This window comes from Hyperolius riggenbachi, chromosome 9, assembly GCF_040937935.1.
Source record: "Hyperolius riggenbachi isolate aHypRig1 chromosome 9, aHypRig1.pri, whole genome shotgun sequence".
Taxonomy (NCBI): domain Eukaryota; kingdom Metazoa; phylum Chordata; class Amphibia; order Anura; family Hyperoliidae; genus Hyperolius; species Hyperolius riggenbachi.
Genome location: NC_090654.1, coordinates 79,046,935 through 79,067,307, shown reverse-complemented (window position 1 = coordinate 79,067,307; position 20,373 = coordinate 79,046,935). Strand labels below are relative to the sequence as shown.

The window sequence follows — 20,373 nt, the reverse complement described above, 5'->3', positions numbered from 1 at the left end:
ATGAAAGATCAGCAGGACAGCCAGGCAACTAGTATAGTTTACAAGAAAATAAATATGGCAGCCTCCATATCCCTCTCACCTCAGGTTCATTTTAAAACATCCAATTGCCCTTCCAATACAGAAAAAAAATACCTCAACCCACTGGCGTAACAATAGGGCCTGCTGGCCCTTGCTCCCTCCTGGGGCCCGCTCTGTTCCATTTTGGGGGGGCTGGAGGGGTCGCAACATGAGGGGAAAGCCATGGCCACATTCTGCGGGGAGGGGTGACGTTCCCCCCTCCCTAACCTCGGGGCTCTCCCCTGTTTATACAGGAAGTCGCGTCAGAGGCTGGAGAGAGGAACGCACGCTGGAGCGCACAGAAGGTATGTAGCTGCTGCTGCCCAAACACTGCCCGCCGCTACCCAGACAGTAACTTAAGCTGGAGGGGAGCGCAGAGGGGAGAGCCCCGAGGTGAGGGGGGGGGGAACGTTCCCCCTCCCCACCGAGTGTGGCCATGGCTTTCCCCTCATGCTGGGACCCCTCCAGCCCCCCCAAAACGGCCCCGAGCGGGCCCCGAGGGGGGGGGGGGGTCCGCTCAGAATTTCTGCACGTGGGCCCGGTGGGGCCTAGTTACGCCCCTGCCTCAACCCCTCCCTGCTCTCTACCTACCAGTCCATTGCTCTATCTTTATATTCCTTCAATTTAGCATAGCTAGCAAAAGAATAACAGAACATCTAAACTCCAACTTAAATCTTGTAGTAGGAATGATTAAAAAGATGCAAATACTTCAGAGTTTATGCAAAGTTATGTACATTTTTATGCATATACAGTATATGCAGCATGAAATTGGACCAATCAGTTTAAACCTGGGTCAGATTTAATTGGTCCAATTTCGTGCTGCATATATTTGAATAAAAATTACATACATTTGCTTAAAGTTTGAAGTATTTGCATCTCTGATCATCCCTATCTGGTAGTCGCCCCACACATTTCACTGAAATGGTTCCCAGTTGTACCTTTACAGAGCTCCTTCTTCTCCTGGATACTTCTTTTGTTTTTGCCACTGTCAGACACCCTCTCGCATTTCAGACACTGTACTCTATCATTATGGTGGCACTGCTCTTCCTATTTATCCAATTTCTTGTTCTTAAAGGAATACTGTAGGGGGGGTCGGGGGAAAATGAGTTGATCTTACCCGGGGCTTCTAATGGTCCCTCACAGACCATACTAGGCCTGCGCAGTATGCTCCTGGTGACATCAGCGTGAGCGAGGACACGGCAACGCAGGCGCAGTGGTCTGAAATTCCAGAAGTTAACCGGAGGCGGTCCAGAGCATCGGTAAGTGACTGCGCGGGCACAGGATGTCTGTAAGGGACCATTAGAAGCCCTGGGTAAGTTCAACTAATTTTCCCCTGACTCTTTCCCTTTCTGTCTTGAACAAAGTTTCATGGTGACTGTCAGGCACATCGATGTGCATAACGGACAGGTACCTGAAACCAAACTTGGAAAAACGAATCTAATTATCTTCCATCTCTCATTTCCCCCTGACATCTCAAACTGTAAATAATTAAAAAAAAATTCTCCACTCCTCAGGTATGTAGGAGACCTTACTTTGTACTCGTCATTGCCCCCCGCGACCAGAACATCTTCAAGTCTTCAAGACAGAAGCACTCTGTATGCGGCTAACAGGACCTATTGGCACTGTCATTTGGCCTGAGGAACTGGGCAGAGTCCCACGAAACGCGTTGCCTGTGCTTTATAACAAATTCCCATTGAACTCTTATATACGAATTGGTCTTCATTGAGGTAAGACACCTCACATTTTTCAGTTTTATTTGTGTTTAACGTATTTTATTTCCACTGGGCACCTCTTCCCCCTTGTATTGTGCCAAAAAACATCCCCTTTGGGAGGGGTACCACCCACATCTGACCTCATTCGGGAGTGCCACTACCTTTTAGGTCAACAGAGTGTGTGTACTTTTTACAAGAAAGCGACTGTTTCCAGTTGACCTAGATACCCAAGTGGAGTTGAGGTTATACATCTCCACCTGCCTGCTGTGGTCAGTTGCCCTTCTGCAACCCACCCTTGTGAGTATCATCCAACCACCACCCATCCCTTTCTGAACTCTCGTGACGTACTGCACCATTTGGGCTCCTGTTGTCTCTGTGTTTATTTCCTTTTAGGGTGCAGTCCTCTACACTAGGGCTGAGCTTTCGGATTCCGAATTTCGAGTTTGCCATCGGAATTTGGCAGTTACGAGTAAGCTCTCGAAACCCGAAAATTCGGCAATTCCGAGTACCGAATTCGCGTTTACATTGAAGTCAATAGTGCTAAATTCCATGGTTAATTGTAAAGCCCCGTTACATGCTATCATCACCAAATTTGGCATGTATGTTAAGCAGATGAGTAGGAACATGGTAAAAAAAAATTGTGAAAAGACCTTATAGTTTTTGAAAAAAATCGATTTTAAAGTTTCATAGGAAAAATGTTTTTTAAACTGTGTAAAATGACACTGCTGCAGAACAGCCTGGTTACTGCATTCTGAGTTCTGTATACATATTGTATACATTTCATGAAAACAGACAGCGTGGGGTCCCCCCTCCCAAGCCTCCTTAACCCCTTGTCCCCCATGAAGGCTGGGATAGCCAGAATGCGGAGTCCCGGCCACGTGGGGCTTCGCACTCTGAGCTATACCAGCCCGCATGGTCCATGGTATGGGGGGGCTCTGGAGGAGAGGGGCGGCCAACCTCCCCCTCTCCCCCAGAGCCCTTGTCCAATCTATGGACAAGGGGCTCTTCCCCACCTCCGGTGCCCAAGGAGGAGGTGGGGGCCGCCGACGTCCTGGGGGGTTCATGGTGCCATCCGGGGTTCCCCTTTAACATCTTAATGAGCTCATATCATTACCTGGCTAGTGATGTGTGTGAGAGGTGTGCTTGGGGTCCATGTGAGGAGATGGCCATCTCATGGGTTTTTTTAATCATTACATGATGTATAGATGGAATCTCAATAAAATTTATATTTTTATAGATTTTTTATATATCTTTATTTCATATATCACTGATAGCATCTGTGGAACTATATCCTCTCCAAATTTGTGTGTGTATTTTCCCCTTTAACAAGCGGACCCCGGAAGCCGCCCCCTCCCCAGGAGAAATGAGTATAGGGGTACACGGTACCCCTTACCCATCTCAGCAGAGTTAAAAAAAGTAATAAAAACACGACAACAAAAAAAGTCCTTTATTGTTCTAAATTAACCAGGGATACTTACCTTGGGATAATCTCACGCCAGTAACCTCAGGAGTGGTCCCACGCCAGTATCCTCTTAGGACATCTCACCACCCTCCCACACTGACGAACTCCCACCACTGAATGGTCACAATCAGCCTCTGCATCTGTATAGCAGAGGCTGAGAACACGAAAATTTTGCCTTTAAAACAAGAAATTTCGGCAAACAGTGATGCAATCAAAATGGCCACTGGGAAATCCCCGATCGCTGGAGGCCACACTAGAGTGGCGAAACCAGTGATTTTTCACATAGATGGTGGGTCCAGGTGGCCAGAGCAGGAGGTGCCCTAATCCCCTGGACCCACCCATTCATGTGAAATAACGCGTATTCTGACACTTTGAGGTGGCCTCCGGGGAACGGGGATTCCCCAGCAGCCATTTTGTTTATGACACTGTTTGCCGAAAATTCTTGTTTTAGCAAACACCGAGAGCGATAGCTCTGTGTGCCGCTGGTCTGGTATTCTGCACTGACACTGTCCAATCACGCTCTCGCAGTACTTCCTGTGAGAGCGTAATTGGACAATGCAATGCAGGAGACCAGACCAGCAGCGGCACACAGAGCTCTTCTCTCGCTAAGTGATTCCCGCTCGCTGCCGCTGCTGGCTGCAATTTTGGAGGGGGGGCACGGAAGGGGGACCCTAGGTGAGGGAGGGGGGAAGGCTTCCACTCCTCCCCGCCACTCTGTGCTCACTGCCCCCCCTTCCAGCATGGGGGCCCCCACTAACTGGTGACCTGCCTACCTAAACTGGGGACACCTATATACCTGGGTATATCTATACTGGGGACACCTATATACCTGCCTACCTAAACTTGGAAACTTGGCAGCGAGCGGGAATCACTTACCGAGAGAAGAGCTCTGTGTGCCGCTGCTGGTCTGGTCTCCTGCATTGCATTGTCCAATTACGCTCTCACAGGAAGTACTGCAAGAGCGTGATTGGACAGTGTCAGTGCAGAATACCAGACCAGCGGCACACAGAGCTATCGCTCTCGGTAAGCCGTTCCGCTGGCTGGCTGGAATTCTGGAGGTGGGGGGGAGTGCGCAAGGGGGGCCCTAGGTGAGGGAGGGGATGCTTCCCCCCCCCCCCTCCCCGCCGCTCTGTGCCCACTTTCCCACCTTCCTGCGCTGTGCCCCCCTCTATCCTCTTAGGAGGTCCCGCGCACCTGCCGATCCTGCAGAACTCCCGGGGATGAATGGCTGTAGACAGCCTCTGCAATCTGTATTGCATAAGCTAGAAACACGAAAATTGTTTGCTAAAACAAGAATATTCGGCAAACAGTGTCATAAACAAAATGGCTGCTGGGGAATCCCCGTTCCCCGGAGGCCACCTCAGAGTGTCAGAATACACGTTATTTCACATGAATGGGTGGGTTCAGGGGATTAGGGCACCTCCTGCTCTGGTCACCTGGACCCACCATCTATGTGAAAAATCACTGGTTTCGCCACTCTAGTGTGGCCTCCAGCGATCGGGGATTTCCCAGTGGCCATTTTGATTGCATCACTGTTTGCCGAAATTTCTTGTTTTAAAGGCAAAATTTTCGTGTTCTCAGCCTCTGCTATACAGATGCAGAGGCTGACTGTGACCATTCAGTGGTGGGAGTTCGTCAGTGTGGGAGGGTGGTGAGATGTCCTAAGAGGATACTGGCGTTGGACCACTCCTGAGGTTACTGGCGTGAGATTATCCCAAGGTAAGTATCCCTGGTTAATTTAGAACAATAAAGGACTTTTTTCGTTGTCGTGTTTTTATTACTTTTTTTTTAACTCTGCTGAAATGGGTAAGGGGTACCGTGTACCCCTATACTCATTTCTCCTGGGGAGGGGGCGGCTTCCGGGGTCCGCTTGTTAAAGGGGAACCCCGGATGGCACCATGAACCCCCCAGGACGTCAGCGGCCCCCATCTCCTCCTGGGGCACCGGAGGTGGGGAAGAGCCCCTTGTCCATGGATTGGACAAGGGCTCTGGGGGAGAGGGGGAGGTTGGCCGCCCCTCTCCTCCAGAGCCCCCCCATACCATGGACCATGCGGGCTGGTATAGCTCAGGGTGCGAAGCCCCACGTGGCCGGGACTCCGCATTCTGGCTATCCCAGCCTGCATGGGGGACAAGGGGTTAAGGAGGCTTGGGAGGGGGGACCCCACACTGTCTGTTTTCATGAAATGTATACAATATGTATACAGAACTCGGAATGCAGTAACCTGTTCTGCAGCAGTGTCATTTTACACAGTTTAAAAAACATTTTTCCTATGAAACTTTGAAATCGATTTGCTCAAAAACTATAAGCTCTTTTCACAATTTTTTTTTTACCATGTTCCTACTCATCTGCTTAACATACATGCCAAATTTGGTGATGATAGGATGTACGGGGGCTTTAGAATTATCCGCAGAAGTTAACACTATTTAATTCAATAGAAATGCACTCGGAACACGAAAATTCGGAACACGAAACTCGGTTTTCGCATGCGGTACACGAAATTTCGACGAAATCGGAATTCAGCTGTTCCGATCAGCCCTACTCTACACCCAACCACCACCTATCCTTAAGTCCTGCAGCTTCAGCATGAGCAACATTTCCAAAATATGCCCCTTCTCATCCCTAGAACCACCAAGAGCGTAGTACACACACATTATCTCCCATCTTACCTACTACTTCATCTCATCTGTCAAAAGATCTGCAACTCTGTGCTGCCAGGCCTGTGATTTAGACAGCACGAGACAGTTCAGCCAGTTAGCACAGTTCAACGTATTATGTAAAATGTTCTCTTTATGAGCAGAGTGCCCCTTTAATATTTGGAATAATTTCTTAAACTATAGAAACAACTTCCAATCCACATGCATACATCGCCATCTAGTGACACTTTTTTAATACTGTCCAATGTGAAGTCAATATAAAACAGCCTCTACAAAGGCTTACGAGAAAGCTGCTCAGAATGAGGAATTTGCTGTACCTGCCTCAGGATGTGGCTGGAGGGGCCACAAGCACTCCTGTGTTCTTGGATGAGTCTCTGGGAGGAGATCACCAGCTCAGGGTTATCCACGAATCCAGTCAAGGGGCCGACCTGTGATAAGATATCCCAGGAGAGGATCAGCCACAAATAAGATCATCATGCAATGCCACACCGCAGATCAGGACAGTGTTTCCAGATTTATGACAAAGGAGTCAAAGCAATACAGGCAATGTACAGGACTTGGCAACTGAGCTTGCACACCAGCCAACATTCATGCAGTGGGATGATATCATCTAGCTTTGCTTCACCACATGTTCCCCACCTTCCACAGTAACTGGCATAACTACAACCCCTCCCCCCATGTTTACACCCCTTGCCTTGCCTCCGCTTGGTGACCCTCATGGCCTGGGGACCCATCTCACAAAGGTCATAAAACAAGTGTGGCTATCGTGATCTTCACACCCATAACAAGTGTAGCCACAAAGACACCTGATCTGGAGGATGGTCTCATGCCTCCCAACTTTTTTTTGAGATGAGAAAGAGGGACACCTAAGCCACACCCCTGCCACACCCTAATCACACCCCCAGCACACCCCTAGCCACGCATACCATAAAGCTTTCATAAGAAAAATATGTTGAATTATAATTCAAACCACACTGCTCCTTTCTATCCTGGTTCATTTTCCTTTATATTAACATTTGAAAATAAGACATATATCAATTTAAAGGATGGGAATAAAGTTTAGAGTCAATAAAACACTTTTTTTTTCAGTAGACTAATACAAATATTTACACAGGTCTGTACATCAGTTCTGAAAGAGGGACAAATGAGGGAGAAAGAGGAACAGAGGGACATGGCTCCCAAATAGGGACTGTCCCTCAACAGAGGGACAGTTGTGAGCTGTGTGGTCCCCTGAATTAGAGGACGGGAAGATTAGTAATAGGGGGCCCCCTACAGCTTTGGGCCCAGCAGTGGTCACAGGGGCTGCTCCCCTATTGTTACACCTCTGCAGCCAGCCCCACCACCATTGGGTTTGCTCCTATGTGAGTTGTACTGATGATCAGCACAATAGGCCTGATTCACAAAGCTTTTTCACCTGTTTTCATCTTATCTATGTTACATTTTTAAGCTCCCAAAGAGCAAAAAAATTAAAGTAATTAAAGTAAGAAAAGTAATATTGCAATGAAGTTAATCAGACAACTACTTTGAGTGATTATTTTGCTTGTAAATGTGCTGAAAGGTAATTTTTATTAATCAGAGGAAAAATAAGTAATTTAAGAGAAGTTTTGTGAATTGACTCCAATATAATGGAAGGGGCAGTGGCTGACAACTAGAGGATGATCCTGACCAATCAGGATACAGCTGTTGTCCCTAGTCTGTACCCTTAACGCTGTGCTAAGTGAGCTGCAGGAACTTGTTAGAAAATAGTAATTAACTACTGGTGTCCGTAGTAGCAAGTGTCTGTGGAACGTCTGTGCCTCTGCCCTCTTCCTTTGTGCTCCTTATTGGCCGGGCGGACTGGGGAAACATCTACCGTAGCAGAGGCTGCCTCGGATTCCTCTGTTGCCATGGATTTGGACGCTAGCAAGGATTACCGGGAACGTGAGGCTGTAGCTGTAGTGAAGCCCCTTTTGCTTTTTCTAACGGCGCACCGATCCGCCGATAAATGTATCTTAAAACACTATTTACCGTTTTAATGTATTAACATTAAAACGGTAAATAGCGTTTTATGATACATTTATCGGTGCGCCATTTTTTCCCCTGCGCCATTTTTTCCTGCTCCCATTAAGACTGTGTTTTATAGGATTGTATTGGAAAACTGCTCTGTAGTTTCTTTATACCATAGTATAGTGTTGGTTAATATTATGATATTTCCCCTTTTTAAGGGAAGATAATATATTAAAGGGACTCCGAGCTCTAAAAAATAAACGAAAATGGTACTCACCTGGGGCTTTCTGCAGCCCACCGTAGGTCGGGAGGTCCCCCGGCGTGGTCCTGGCTCCTCTCCCGGTCCCTCCACCGCATACCGCACCGCCGACACCCGGGCCGGGTGTCGGGCTCCCACTTCTTGAACGGGGACGCTCTTTGTCATTACGCCAGCCGCTGCGCGTCATCACGGCTGCCGGCGTGACAGTACTGTGCATGCGTGGTCAAATCACGCATGCGCAGTACTGTCACGCCGGCCACCGTGATGACGCGCAGCGGCCGGCGTAATGACGAAGAGCGTCCCCATTCAGGAAGTGGGAGCCCGACACCCGGCGCGGGTGTCCCCCCCCCCTGGTGTGGTATGCGGCGGAAGGAGCGGGAAGAAGAGCCAGGAGGACGCCGAGGGACCTCCCGACCTACGGTGGGCTGGAGAAAGCCCTAGTTGAGTAGCATTTTTGTTTATTTTTAGAGGTCAGAGTCCCTTTAACTTCTCTTCACAAAAGTACCTGCATTTGTGGCAACAATGTCCTTTTTAGTTCTGTATGGAGTAATGATATCATTGGAACTATGGTACTGATGTGATAGGATTCTAACGGGTTTATAGGTTGATTTAGCTAGGTTTACAGCAGTGCAAATGTGTGACAAGTACAATTAAAAGTAGAAGTGACTGTGTTGCTTTAAGAAGCTCACTGTAGCATCACAAACCAAGCTGTTACTGCAGGGAAGACAGGTCGATGTGCTTGTTGACTTGTGTAATAATGGGATGTCCAAGGATATATAGAATTATTGACTATAGTCTTCCAGGGTCTGTTATATATTAGCACTGATATATCATGTATAACAGCCCATAACATTCATGTCCACATTTTATGAGGGGGTTTCACAGCTACAAGATGGAGGGAGGAGGTCTGTGCCCCAGGTACAGGGAGCTCAACAGAAGGATGGTGATCTCCTTCTAGAAGATCTGCCTGTATATGAGTATATGAATATTGTGGTCCTGTAAATGCTGCATTAGCTCTGACCAATCAGAGCCCTTGTTTACATCCCCAGTAGCCAGTCAGAGGAATTCTGTTTCTGTATATAAATAGTGCAGGAGGGGGCATAAAACTGCCTCAGCTATCATTCCCCTATTGTGTTTGAAGCAGAGAGAAATAAGAAAAGGGGATACATGGCAGTGACTGCAAGCCAGATAATTAAATATTAAGGTGTTGGAGGGGTTGGGGGACCTCTTAGTTTAATAGCAATCAATGTGTGACAGCTGGGGTGGGAGGGATGGAGGGGCGCACTTTGGTGTCTCAGCCTTGGTGCTGGAGGACCTTGTCCCGACTCTGGTGTGGGTTATCCAAGGTGTGGGCTGCTGTCGCTGTCCTGTTAATACAAACATGCTTTTTGTAGAATGAGGTCTCTTAGACCCGAACCTCCTTGATTAAAGCCTAGCCTAGTGCTCCCTGTACCTTACCCCCACCCATAACATATAACAAATCAAGAAAAACACAAGGACTGCTTGCTGATGTTGGGAATAGAAAAGGCCAAAGCAGCCCTTCTTCTTTATTTAACAAAAACATAATTTAACAATTACAGTGCAAGTCTTTTAAAGGAGAAGAGATCCGGAGACATAAACACATAAATTTGGCATGCAGTCTGGTGAACCGGCCCCCAGCTGTAGCCGCCAGCTCGGGGCAAGCCGCCAACACATTGATCTTACTCTTTAACCACTTCAGCCTACAGCGTTGTTCACCTTATGCATCAGAGCAACTTTCATCTCCCATTCATTTGCCAATAACTTTATAACTACTTATCACAATTAATTGATCTATATCTTGTTTTTTCCGACACTAATTAGACTTTCTTTGGGTGGTACATTTTGCTAAGAATTATTTAATTTCGAAATCCTCTTTAACAGGAGGATTAAGAAAGAAATGGAAAAAAATCATTTCTCAGATTTTGGCCATTATAGTTTGAAATTAATACATGCTACGTAATTAAAACTCATGTATTTTATTTTCCCATTTGTCCCAGTTATTACACCGTTTAAATGATGTCCCTATCACAATTTATGGCGCCGATATTTTATTTAGAAATAAAGGTGCACTTTTTCAATTTGCGTCCATCACTATTTACAAGATTACAATTTAAAAAAAAATGTAATAATATACTCTCTTGACATGCATATTTAAAAAGTTCATACTCTTAGGTAACCATTTATGTTGTTTCAAGTATTTACTTATAAATGTGTTTTTTTCTGAGGTAGTATGGCTGACAGCTCCTCTTTAACATACGTAGCAATTTTGGTGGTAATAGCATGTATGTGGGCTTGGCTATTACCCACTAAAGTTGGCACAAAATTACACAAAATTCCGTCAACATTTACGTGAAATTACGAATGCTTACAATTACAAACTAAATCAAGTATGATTTTTTCCTGAAATTTTGTATTACGATTTTACATCCTAATTGCAAATTTTTATACTAAATTACGTCCAGGCAAAATTTGTGTTCCTCACTAGTTCCGGCTGCAATGACCGAATCACAGAAGAAAAACAAAACACCATATAAAAAAAAAAAAAACTCTTAGAGAAGGATTGCAGGAGCTTTTTCCGGAAAAATTCCCAGAGGGAAAAAAAGGCTCCTACCTCAAATATATGCCTGCCCACCTCCTGCAATCCACTTTGGTCCCAATTCCAACCCTCGAAAATGTTAACCCTGACACTGCCAGTATGCCACGCTAGCCTTATGATGGGGAGCCCTCACTAGGTAGGCCTCATGTCCCCCAGTACAGGCTCTGCCTTGTTAGCAGCGAAGCAAGAATTTTTGTTTTTTTCTGGAAATCTGAGAGAGAAGTTACATTGGGCAATTGAACCTATCTGTATGTGAGACTTTGCACCATACAGAGCAGTTTACATACCGTGACATCGCTGTCCTTTACGATCACATCCCCTGTGACTTTATGCAGGAGGCCGACGGGTAGACTGAGTTCAGGAACTGGAGGGCTGGAGATGCATTCTGACCGGAGAGTTCTCCTGACAAACAAATGATACGCTAAACTCTGTGCAAATGATTAACTTACACCATCATTTACAATGCTGAAGATGTTCTTCTATCTGTTGTGGACCCACCCTGCACTTGCCATTCCCTTTTGTGTTTTTATTTTAAAATATAAAAAATTCAGCTGGTAGATTAAAGACAATGCCAGGGAAACATCACAACTACTACAATTATATAAAGACAATGGCATGGTCGCAAGACAAGTAATTGGATTATCTATGTCACCAAGGAGGCGGTGTAAGTATGAGTGCCAATGTGACAGGTGATCAGGCCAGCATAGGCACTGGATAGACTTGGGCATTACGAATATCAGGTTTGGAATTGCTACAAGGAGTGCTGGGATTCAGATGATCATGCCAGAGTGGCAGTGGCTGCTAATAAACCTTCTTGAACTTAACGGTATACACTTAGAGGTGGTGGTATTATTATTTTTCTTGACATGCTTCATTGAGTCCTGGACATACAAGAATTATATGAAGAAAAGACTGGTTCATATTCCAAGGAATGGTGTCATCCTTGGTAATTAACATCACAGGCTTGAGACCTTATGGCTTGGACCTGCATAGGGGGGGGGGGGGGGGGGCTACCATTTGGTTGGGGTGGTGGTGGAGTACAAACCTGATAAAGAATGAGCAGGTCTCAGTTTATAATCAGAGGCCTGGAGGTAAAGATACATATGGGAGCTTGTAAAAAGGTAATTTACTTAACTTCTTGCTGACCAGTCCACGCCAATTGGCGTGAATGCGGCGGCAGCCCCAGAACCGCTTCACGCCGATTGGCGTAAACGGCCTTCTATGGGGCTAGCAGGAGAGCACACGCACTGATGCGCATGCATCTCTGCTTGGAAGGCTCCACTCCGCCTTCAGTCTCCCAGCAGCGATCGTTACTCGGAGACTGTTAGACAACGAAACTGCCATCTAACATACATGTACAGCGCTGTGATCTAAGGCAGCGCTGTACTGGAGACAGCTGTGTGACACGGCTGTCCCCCTGGGGGACAAAGAAGCGATCGGCGGTGATAGGCTGAAGCCTATCACAGCCGATCACAGTGATAGGCTGACGGGGGGAGGGAGGGAAAGGAAATTATTAAAGAAATATGCTTTTTTATTGAAAAATAAATAAGAAAAATATTTGGCAAAAAAAACAACAACATTGGGGGAGTGATCAGACCCCACCAACAGAGAGCTCTGCTGGTGGGGAGAAAAGGGGGGAGGGGGATAATCACTTGTGTGCTGAGTTGTGCGGCCCTGCAGCAAGCCCTTAAAGCTGCAGTGGCCCAATTTAAGAAATATGGCCTGGTCTTTAGGGGGGTTTAACACCGCGGTCCTCAAGTGATTAAAGGAAACCTGTACTGTAGTGAGAGGAATACGGAGGCTACTGCCATTTTCATTGTCAATGTCAGTTGCCTGACTTATGTGCTGATGCTCTGCACTTATGTGCTGATACTCTAAGTCACTGGCCTCGAATGAGCATGCAGATCGAGTGCTTTAACTCCACCAGCTGGTGGCTGCATGCTTGTTGCAGGTGTGTGGCTCAAAAACAACTAAAGCTTAAAGATCATCATGGTCTACAACTATTTTTTTAAATATTAAACATTACTTCTCCTAATTTTTGTTTGAGCAATCATAAGAGGTAAGATACCTTTTTTCTAAACTGATTTTTTGTGAAGTAACCCACTCCTCCGCAACACCCAAAAAACCCTTAAAGATCATAATGAAAGCCAGACATCTTGTATTCTGTAAAAAAGAATATAGATGGCAGTGTCCATATTTCTCTCACTTTAGGTTAATTTTATGTAGCCAGAGCACTCTGCAAAACCTGTAGCAGCTGGTGAGTAGCACTAGGACTTGAGGAAGGCAACCAGTTCTGGAACAAACGTTAGGTGCAAATACCAGAAGCTACGGGAACACAAGTTGATTTAATTGAGTAACTTAAAGGGGAATTACAGTCCGGCTTATCCATTTCCTTACCACAGGATATTTCCTTTAAAAACACTGCAAATTTCTACATATCACGCTCCCCCCCATTTATTTGCTTATTTGCTAATAATGTTATCACTACTTATCACATTGAAATGATCTGTAGAATGTATTTTTGTGGAACAAGCTAGTCTTTCTTTAGATGATATTTTTGCTAAGAACTATTTTATTTCCTATGCATTTTATAGAGAATAAGAAAAAAAAATGAAAAAAGTCATTATTTCTCAGTTTCAGTCATTATAGTTAAAAGAAACAAAAAGTGCTACTGTAAATAAAACCCACACATTTTATTTGCCCATTTGTCCTGGTCATTGCAACATTTAAATAATGTCCCTAGTACAATGCATGGTGACAATATTTTATTTGGGAATAAAGGTGTATTTTTTTCAGTTTTGTGTTTCTTTACACTAGATCAATAATTACTAGCCCTTATATGCAAAAATAACATAAAAAAGCTGACTCCCTAAGGAAATAATGTATTTTTCAAAAATGGTGTCTTTTTTTTTTTTAAACAAGTGTTTTATTTTGGTAACTATGGGGGAGTAGGGTAGAAGGGTTTAATACCTAATTTTAACGTATTGTAAATATATTTTTACTTTTTGTCCACTAGATGTCCCTACACTTTTTTCCTGTGTTCTGTGAACAGTACACAGGAAGTGTTGTGTATGTGTTTTTTACTTTCATTTTATGAATGACCACAGACATCTTGTTGATGCCAATGATTATTCAGGCATTTTGATCAGCTTTGGGAACACATGTTCTCATTAATGGACCAGTGAGATATCCACAGAGACATGTACGAGGAGGAAAACAAACAGAAGCATGTCTACGCCCCTGTTCCGCAAGTGACTTTTTTCACGGGGCTTAGATATGTGTCCCCAAGGATCCGCAAGTGGTAAATGCAAAAAATAAATGCTTTTGTTCCACCTTATAACCTAAATAGTAATCCTATCTTTACTGTTGTCCTACAGTAATTTTATTTTTGTGAAACACAATTTCACCTATGTCACAGTGCTGTTTTTAAACCCATATGGTTGGGCTGAGGTAGCTCAATGACAGAACAATAGTGACTGAGTGTCCAGCTGATCGAATTTGGTATGTCCACAATGAAGCAACGACCTTATTATCTTGGGTCAGGTGTGCCCCCCAACACACTCATATAGATCATTGCTTCATTGTGATACGCAAGCCCCTTCACCATGGCAAGGTAACGATCATGAAGGGGAATTGACAAATGTACATGCCTTTTGTTTTGTTGTTGCAGCTGCAGTGCAGCCAGAAAAATTAGGCAGGCATATACACGCACCAGAAATATTATTGTTTTTGTTAGCGGCCGCTGCTAGCAGCAGCCTTAAAAATTCAGGAATCCACTTGGAGTCCTGGACCCTGTTGGTGGTTGCGGAGAAGGCAGTCAAGCGGCCTGCAGGCAGAGATGCTGTGTGTGGGGACTGACTTAGTCTTCAGGCAGGTCTGACCGTGCTTTGCAGACCAGGCATCTGTGGTCAGATGCACCCTTGACCCAATGCTGTGTGCCACAGATGACACCACTTGCCTTTCAACATCACGGTACAGTTTGGGTATCGCCTTTTTTGAGAAATAATTGTGCTGTGGTGTGTGGCTGTGGTGTGTGGCTTTGCTTTTGTGAGCTGCTTTTCCTCAGGTGGTCATGCCATTTTTTTTTGTGCTTTTTCATCATGTGCCTTCGTAAGGTAGTTGTCCCTGCGTGAGCCTTGGTCTTTCCACAGCTCAATTTTCGGTGGCAGAGTGTACAGATGGCATTGCTCTCATCTGAGGCAGACACACACAAAAAAAATCCACACCACCGAGCCCTGGGATGATGGCACTTTGGTGATGGCTGCCGACGGAGTGTTAAGTGGGGTGTCAGAATCAGATCATTAGGAGGAAGATATGTCACGCTTCCGTGCGGAAGCTGAGGAAGATGAGGTGTTCTGTGTTAAATAGTTAACTACGTCCTGACAATATTGGGGGTTGATGGCACGTGCCTTGTTCTGAACACTGTACTTTGGTCAACCTCGAACAGACCTGCCAGGTGGACTGCCTCTAGCTCTGCCTCTGCCTGTTGTTTTGTCCATATTGGGGGGGATGAAGTGAAAGGTATGTACTGACTTGACTAATGCAATGTGCAGTCACACTCACACAGGTGCAGTGAAAAGATATGCAGTGACTGCTGGTAGAACAATGTGCAGTCACACAGAAAGGTGCAGTAAAAGGTATGCAGTGACTGCTGGTAGAAAGAAGTGCAGTCACGCAGGTGCAGTGAAAATGGATGCACTGACTGCTGGTATATAATACAATGTGTGGTCACAAGTGCAGTTAACAGGTATGCACGGACTGGTAGAACAATGTGTATAACAATGGTATAACTGGTATAACAATGTGCAGTCACACAGACAGGTGCAGTAAAAGGTATGCAGTGACTGCTGGTAAAACAATGTGCAGTCACACAGGTGCAGTAAAAGGTATGCAGTGACTGCTGGCATATAATACAATGTGCGGTCACAGGTGCAGTTTCAAGTATGCACGGACTGGTATTACACAGTACAATGTGTAGCTGTCACACACACAGGTGCAGTGAAAATGAATGCACTGACTGCTGGTATATAATACAATGTGCGGTCACAGGTGCAGTTATAGGTATGCATGGACTGGTATTACACAATACAATGTGCAGCTGTCACACACACAGGTCCAGTGAAAATGAATGCACTGACTTCTGGTATATAATACAATGTGCGGTCACAGGTGTAGTTACAGGTATGCACGGACTGGTATTACACAATACAATGTGCAGCTGTCACACACACAGGTCCAGTGCCAGTGAAAAGTATACACTGAATGTGCTGGGCCTGGCACAGTATAGGAATTAGCAAGGGCCAGCTGCGACACACAGGGCTGTATAATGCAGTTGCAGTGTCAGTGGCACACAAAAAAAACACTTCACAAGAACATTAGCTTTGAAAAAGAGCTCTTTTTGTGGTGCTTTTCAACAACAAATATCAGCTAGGAGCAAGCTAAAATAGCCTAACTAAACTTTCCCTATCTCTGCAGCAGGTTCCTCTCCCTTCTCTCACTACAGCAGCAGACAGAGTGAGATCATGGTCGACGCTGCTGCCTTATATAAGGGGGGGGGGGGGCTCCAGGAGGGAGTGCAGCCTGATTGGCTGCCATGTGTCTGCTGACTGTGATGTAGAAGGTCCAAGTTTAGCCCAATGATGTAGTATAGGGGGCAGGTCGAACTCGCATAAAGTTCGCGTTCGCGCAAATAAGTTCGCGTGCGAACCGTTCGGGACAACTCTATTTATAATCAATGCAGCCATCAGGCAGAAGGTCTCACCTTTATTAGATTAATAAACGGAAGCTTATCTATCTATTTCTGTACACCAAAGGCAAATCTGACAAGCAAAATGCAAGTAAAAATGCCCATATTAAAAATTATGCTGCAAATATGAGGTTTTTCGGCAAATGTACTGTCCTATTGATTTTCCTATCATTTTTCCAATATTTTTCTGATCAAATTCCATTCCCTTTCTATGAAAAAATAGATTAAAGATCAAAATCAGATTGGACTTGTCTGAAATTATCTATCGAGCCATCTATCTGCCAAAAAAAGTCATGGGGCTCGATTCACAAAGCGGTGCTAACCCAGTTAGCACGCCTAAAAGACTTTAGGCATGATAACCATTGCACCATGCTGGTGAAAAGCCAGTTTAGGCGTGATAAGTTTAGGCGTGATAAGTTTAGGTGTGATAAGTTTAGGCATGCTAAGTTTAGATAAGTTTAGATCGCTTGCAAAGTCCCGCACGCAAAGCAGCGCCATTAAACTTTATACGAAGTGCACCAGTCTTTACTAGCGTAAAACTTTTGATCAGCTGTGCACTGCGGTGCTAACGCAGTTGGCGCTTAAACTTATCATGCCTAAACTTATCACACCTAAACTTATCATGCCTAAACTTATCACACCTAAACTTATCATGCCTAAACTTATCACACCTAAACTTATCATGCCTAAACTGAGTTTAGGCATGATAAAGGGCTTTTCACCAGCGTGCTAACTGTTAGCACCGCTTTGTGAATCAGGCCCCTGGTGTATTCCCAGCATTACGGGTCCTTGTAGTTGTAGGTAAGTAGGTTGACTGCAGTAGGTATGACTGGTTTGGGGGCAGCGCCATGAAAAAGTAATGAAAACCAACATAAGGAGGCATATGTACAGTAAATGATAACGTCTGAATTAATAGCAATCATCTTAGAGAAAAGCAAGTGTATGTTGTGTAGATACATTAGATTGTACTTTCTCACCATGTGACAGTCAGCTGCTCATAGTGGATGAGCCTTCCTTCTCCTTTACAAGCTGGGCAAACCTTTCTGCCCCGTCCTGAACATTTGCTGCACCTTAGAAAACATCAATAAATACATTTACAATATGCACACCACATTTATACTAAAAATAGATCAAAACAGTTTCTAAAAAAATTGACAATACGTATATGATTTATTGGTTAGATTTTTCAAATTATTTGATCATGCAGAAAAATCAATCAGATTTCTCTGGTCGAAAAAAAAAAAATGAATCGTGTAAGGCCACCTTGAAGAGAACCTGAAGCGAAAAAACAACAACAAATAAAATGTAATTAGGCATGGGCTTTCGGAGTTTACAAAGGAAGTCTAATGACTTCAGGTGTGGCCGCGGGATGGGGGGGTTAACTTAGCCAGAAGTCTTTGGGACATCTGCGTTCCATTACACCTCATAGGCCTAATGAAAGCTGCACTCCACCACTCACTTCCTACTTCTGGCTTGAAAGCGGAAGCGCAGTAGTGAGTCATGCAATACGGCTTTCATTACGTCTATGACGCGTAAATGACTTCCCTAACACTTCTGGATAATTAACCCCCCAAATTAGACTTCATTTGAATTCCAAATTCGAGTCTGTCTGGATTCGAAATCCCATGCCTGAATTTAATACCTCAGTAGTGGGAAGCCTCTGTTTGGATGGTCCAGAGGTCTCTCCCCACCCTTTTTGACCCCACCAATCCAGCGCTTGGACCTTTCATTCCATCATCAGTCTCCCAGCGGCTGAGCGCGCCCAAGCTAGGCTGCAGCTCTCTCAAGCTGCTCCACATCTTGTCTCAAAAATTTGACTACTTAAATACATTTGGGCACGGACAGGACCCAAAATACAGAGGAATCCTATTAATCACCTCTCTGGCAACAACTACAGCTCATCAGAAATTATGTCTGAGATTTAAACTGGATTAAAATTGGACCTGGACTGAAAATGCCTAGCCTGCTAGGAGCTGACCTCAAACTTTGAAATTATTCAACTTTCTTCAACCCTCAGCTCCTGATCCTTTCTGTAAGTAACGGAAATGGCAAAAAACACCTTGTGAGCTTTCTATGTTATATGACTATCCCTCTTTCTACATGTATTCCAAACTTTTTAAACTGAAACAAGGAACTGTTTTAGGGATGGTTCAGGCGGACGTCTGTGTGGCGTCGCGTCTGTGTGGCGTCGCGTCTGTGGGCGTTGCGGCGGCTGCGCGGTCAGGCTTTCAGTAGCCTTCAGTCGCGTCGTGATGCGGTCGCGGTTTTTTCTTCCCCTAGGGGAATATTAGCCGTCGCGGTTGGCCGCTCCCTGGAAGCAACATGTCGCTTCCAGGGGCAGCCCGAACGCTTGCGAAAATCGGGACCCGAACGCCGCGTTCGGGTAAAAGCGCGCAAAAGCTCGGTGTAAACGCTCCCATTTACTTGAATGGGAGCATTTACCGCGACGTTCCGAGCGCTTGCGGTAAACGCTCCGCAAGCGTCCGTCTGAACCAGCCCTTAATTTGTTTTAAACTGGAGCATCTCCTTTTTTCTGAGAAATACAGCTTGCAAAAGACCCCTTGCCTTTGATCTCAGCGGGATGTCTATCAGCTGTCCAAATGTCACCATTAAAATACTCAGCTGAGATGCTTATCTATATTGCAACCTCTATTCCCAAGAAACTCTTACAAATAGATTCTGCTTTGATTACCCCTCTAAAATTCCTTGGGATTCTCAAGAAAACAAGGCGGGGGAAGAGGGGAAGACTTGCAGGCACTCATAACTCAAAGCCAAAGCAATCACATATCTCCAAATCAGCTGTATCAGTAAAGGACCCAGATAACAGAGATAGCTGCCACACTCCTGATTACAACCCCCAGCCAGGAGCTAGGAACACAGGCCTCAAAGTTAAGGCAAACAACATTAAAGCAGTACTCTGCAATGCCAGGTCCATAAACAACAAAACAGCAGTTATTCACGATCTAATAGAGGCTTCAGATCTAGCCTTAATTACAGAGACATGGTTGGATCAGAACTCAGGACCCACTCTCGCGGCTGCGGTACCAGATAGTTACTCAGTTTTACACTGCGAAAGATAAAACCGCAAGGGAGGAGGATTAGCTCTGTGCTTCAAATCCAGTTTGAATATTAAACCCCTTGCTGTAGCCCCCACCCACTCCTTTGAATGTCTGGCAGCCCAACTCTCAGCTGAGACAAAAATAAACATACTGCTTGTCTACCGATCCCCTGATGCTGGCTCAGCTTTTCTCAAGGAAATAGCAGAACTTGTATCTTGCATAACACTGAAACACCCTAGGTGGATAATTCTGAGAGACTTTAACGCATGGGTCGATACACACTCTTCCCAATTAGGAACTGAGCTACTTCTCTCCATGAATGAACTGGGCTTCTCTCAAGCCGTCAACCTCCCTACCCACAAAAAAGGACACACTTTGGACCTCATTTTTCATTCAGAACTCCTAATATCCAATGTGGAAATTGATCCAGTAGTTTGGTCAGACCACCACACTGTCCACTTCTCCTTTACAGTACCAGCTACAAAACACCAAGTGCAAGAACTAATAAAATATCGTTCTTTGAAAGGTTTGACACCCCAACACCTTCAGAACAGCCTCAATCTAGGCGGACTGACAAATCACAACTTAGGCCTTGAATCCATGGTCCTTAAATATAACCACAATGTCTCAGCCGCTTTTGACGCCATAGCTCCCTTAAAGATTAAACGTTCCACACCATTACATCACGCTCGCTGGTTTGACAACTCTATAAAGGAACTAAAGAAACAGGGACGCAGACTGGAACGAAGGTGGCACAAACATCAGTCCCCTGATGACAAACTCTCCCTAATTGCTCACCTGAAAAAATATCAAACGATGA

At 45.1% G+C, this 20,373-nt stretch overlaps 1 protein-coding gene across 2 annotated transcripts in view; it reads right to left on the bottom strand.

Moving 5' to 3' along the window:
• Positions 1-20,373, bottom strand: part of LOC137531643 (protein SSUH2 homolog) — a 125,757-nt gene that overhangs the window by 12,046 nt on the left and 93,338 nt on the right. The window contains exons 8-10 of one of the 2 annotated variants that reach the window (XM_068251587.1): positions 17,472-17,564; positions 11,036-11,150; positions 6,208-6,314 (exon numbers count right to left, since the gene is read on the bottom strand). In XM_068251587.1, the coding sequence (XP_068107688.1) occupies positions 6,208-6,314; positions 11,036-11,150; positions 17,472-17,564 (315 nt within the window). Of the gene's footprint in view, positions 1-6,203; positions 6,315-11,035; positions 11,151-17,471; positions 17,565-20,373 lie in introns of both variants that reach the window. The other variant, XM_068251586.1, reaches the window with a different exon arrangement.